This window comes from Protobothrops mucrosquamatus, unplaced genomic scaffold (genome assembly GCF_001527695.2).
Source record: "Protobothrops mucrosquamatus isolate PMUCROS unplaced genomic scaffold, P.Mucros_1.0 scaffold9173, whole genome shotgun sequence".
Classification (NCBI taxonomy): Eukaryota; Metazoa; Chordata; class Lepidosauria; order Squamata; family Viperidae; genus Protobothrops; species Protobothrops mucrosquamatus.
Genome location: NW_015394965.1, coordinates 7,885 through 11,159, shown reverse-complemented (window position 1 = coordinate 11,159; position 3,275 = coordinate 7,885). Strand labels below are relative to the sequence as shown.

General features: G+C 37.6%; 1 protein-coding gene across 1 annotated transcript in view; it reads left to right on the top strand.

Moving 5' to 3' along the window:
* The first annotated feature begins 382 nt into the window (after nt 1–382).
* LOC107300928 (zinc metalloproteinase/disintegrin-like) overlaps nt 383–3,275 on the top strand; it is a 10,447-nt gene continuing 7,554 nt past the window's right edge. Inside the window, exons 1-2 of the mRNA XM_015830209.2 lie at nt 383–634; nt 2,853–2,909. Coding sequence (XP_015685695.1) covers nt 560–634; nt 2,853–2,909 — 132 coding nt within the window. The 5' untranslated portion in view covers nt 383–559. The remainder of the gene's footprint in view (nt 635–2,852; nt 2,910–3,275) is intronic.

The window sequence follows — 3,275 nt, the reverse complement described above, 5'->3', positions numbered from 1 at the left end:
CTAAATCAGATCTGTCTAAAGGAGCTTCCAAGCCCCTGTGTCCTTCACATACAGGAGGTGATGTTACAGGTAGAGAAGATAAATAGGTTTCAAAATGCAACCTTGCTAGAAAGGTATTTCAAGCAAAGGTATCTCCAAACAAATAATGTACAGATATTTTGTGGTGTGCAATCTCTTATATCTTTCTGATCATAGCTGTATCTTTGAGAAGTATGAGAAAGGGATATGAGTTCTGAGGAAAGAAAATAAAAAATTCAGTGAGTGTTAAGAAGGGATTCAATAACACAGAGAATGTTGACTTGGTTAGTTAAAAATGGGTCTCAGAGCTGAGTTTCATTACCCAACCTGGTAACATCATCAGTGCAGGTGATCTCTGACCTAACCATATTCTCTTCTGTTTCTTCTCCATCTCTGATCACCCTTTTCCACATTGTTTTACAGAGGATATTTCAAGCTTCAAGGGGAGACGTACCTTATTGAACCCTTGAAGCTTCCCGACAGTGAAGCCCATGCAGTCTACAAATATGAAAATATAGAAAAAGAGGACGAGGCCCCCAAAATGTGTGGAGTAACCCAGAATTGGGAATCAGATGAGTCCATCAAAAAGGCCTCTCAGTTATATCTTACTCCTGCAGTAAGTCTCATATTTAACTTGGTTTGAGAACAGGGATTCATTTCCTTGTTTCTAAAATGTAAAATTAGAGAGAAATAATGGAAATATGATGAACAAAAAATACAGGTTTCAGGCTTATAGCATTTTCGTTGGTCATACAGATTTGAATCAAAATGGATTTAAATGAATCTCCAAATCATCTCCACTTTCTAAATCAATTTTGAAAAGTAATCAGATTATCAATTTGGATGCCCTCTTTTATGCACAAAGAGACAACTTGGGATATGGGGAGAAACTGTTTTGAAATATTTAACATTTTTGAGATGTGTGATAAGACCATTACATAATCTTGACTCCATTTTCCAATTTGATTTGAATCATCAAGTTTGATTGTCAATGATTGAATGAATAGTGACAAATTGAATCTGGTCACAATTGACCCTCATACTCCCAATATTTTCCTCCTTTACTGGAGGGACAAAAATTAGAAAACAAAACATTGCATCCAAAGTGACAGTTCCTTCCTTCCTTTTGGTGGCAAAAGATGAAACTGGCTGATACATATCTAGAAGTTCAAAAATCTCACCTTTTTTATTAAAATGTTAAAATTGACATGGAACAACAGTTGTTGTTACCATGGAATACCAAAACACAAGTGAAGATGCCAGAATTGATTATAAAGTCTGGTTTGCCTTTTGGCTTCAGTGTTTCTAGCAATTCAAGTTTCTTTATCCTCAGCAAGTTGTGGTTATTTATGCTTAATTGGTCCTTAATTGGTCCTCTATCTTGAATGTCCTTGTCTCAAAGTCAGATCATGATCACTTTATTCAAACTGGATCTTGTGCAGCAGAGTTAAGAAAGTGGCTGTCAGAGAGCTAGGAGAGAAATTGCACTCTGGAATTGGCAATTTGGCCTTGTAGTTCTGTATGCTGAAAAAACACGAGTACACTTTCCTAGGGAAAGAAGCAAGTAACGCACCCTCACACATTCAGGTCTCAGCATAAGTCTACTTCCTGAGCAATCTGGGTCCTCTAGTGGTGGAATCTAACAGGGGAATTCAGGAGGGAGGGGCTCTTTCCCAGGGAAACAAGAGGCAGATGAGCAATGAGTCCTTGGATGGCAGAAAGAAGCCCCGAAGGGATCCTCCCTAAAACCTTCACAGGGTGTATCTCATGGTTACACACAGTGTGCTTTAGTCTGGCAAGATTCTTGTCTATACGAGAACAGCAATAAAGAAAATACTCTGAGCAATTAACCATGTTTTCTTGTTCCTTGTGGCTGAGAAGTCTGAAACAATATTTCAGTAATTGTTTTAAAATTACATGAAAAGAAAGGTACGATTCTTTGGCCATTAAGAGTGAGTTCAGTGACACAAAATGTCTGATTGCCTCCCCTTACCTTGTCTTTGATGCGTAGTGTGATATGATTGCAGGCAAGGTCTAATTGGTTCCATAGCATGACTACATCACCGTGTTTCTCACGTGATTGGTTGGGATCCTTTGTTTGAGAAGGAAAAGGAAAGGTGAGAAAGTCATTGGAGCATCATTTAGACAGGCTGAAAAACAGGTCAAAGAGAGCAATTTTCTCATATGCCTGTTCTTATTCCTATTAAATTTGGTTCAGAATTAGGTATTCATATATACCTTTATCTTTAAATGTAGCCATCATAAATGCCAAGAACAGATTAACTGGAATCAAGTGCCACACCTTATTAATACAAAGAAAGTGATTTTTTTTAAAGGAGACCACTTTTGTTGATGCTTGAGAATCCATTGCATAATGTACTTTTTCCTCAAAACTTTGTCAGCACTTTCTCTAAGTCAGAGTTCCCCAAACTTTCCAGTTTTGCAGACAGGTGGGGGGGAGGGGATGGTTCCACGTGAGAAGCGGGGTCATGCATGCACCCAGCTCTATTTGTGAGAGCAGTGGGCACACACACCCACTCATGCAAATGGAGCACACCCACCCATGCTTGCTCACCGGTCATGCAAGTGGAGATGCAGGCGCTCACCCGCCACTTCCATGCCCCCATTTGGAAGGGCTCAAGGCTCAGGGCTAAAATTTAACAAGCTGTCTTCCTATAAATGTCTTCTTGAGAGAACCAATATTTCTGAAAGTTCAAGTATTTTGACCAGAGAGTAAAACAAGCACTTTTCTGATTATCTGAGGTTGACCAACATTCCTGTTGGCTGCTTGGAGCAACATGTCTAAACAGCCTTTTGTTTATTGTTCTGTTTAGCAACAAAGATTCCCCCAAAGATACGTTAAGCTTGCAATAGTTGCGGACCACGGAATGGTAAGTATCCTGGATATCTCTCCATTTTCTTTCTGCATTGAGCACAGCATTTTATTTCTGCCTTTTTTAATGTGGGCATTTTTGAAGAGATTAACAAACATCCTATCTGGCTTTCTCATAAAATGTGCTTTATCATTATTATTATTATTATTATTATTATTATTATTATTATTATTATTATTATTATTATTATTATTATTATTATTATTATTATTATTATTATTATTATTATTAATTTAAACTTATATGCCGCCCTTCTCCCAACAGGACTCAGGGCGGCTCACAGCATATTAAAACAACACAAACATTATCCCCAATAAAAACCAATTAAAAACAAATATTTACCGCTGTGTTAATTAAAATTCT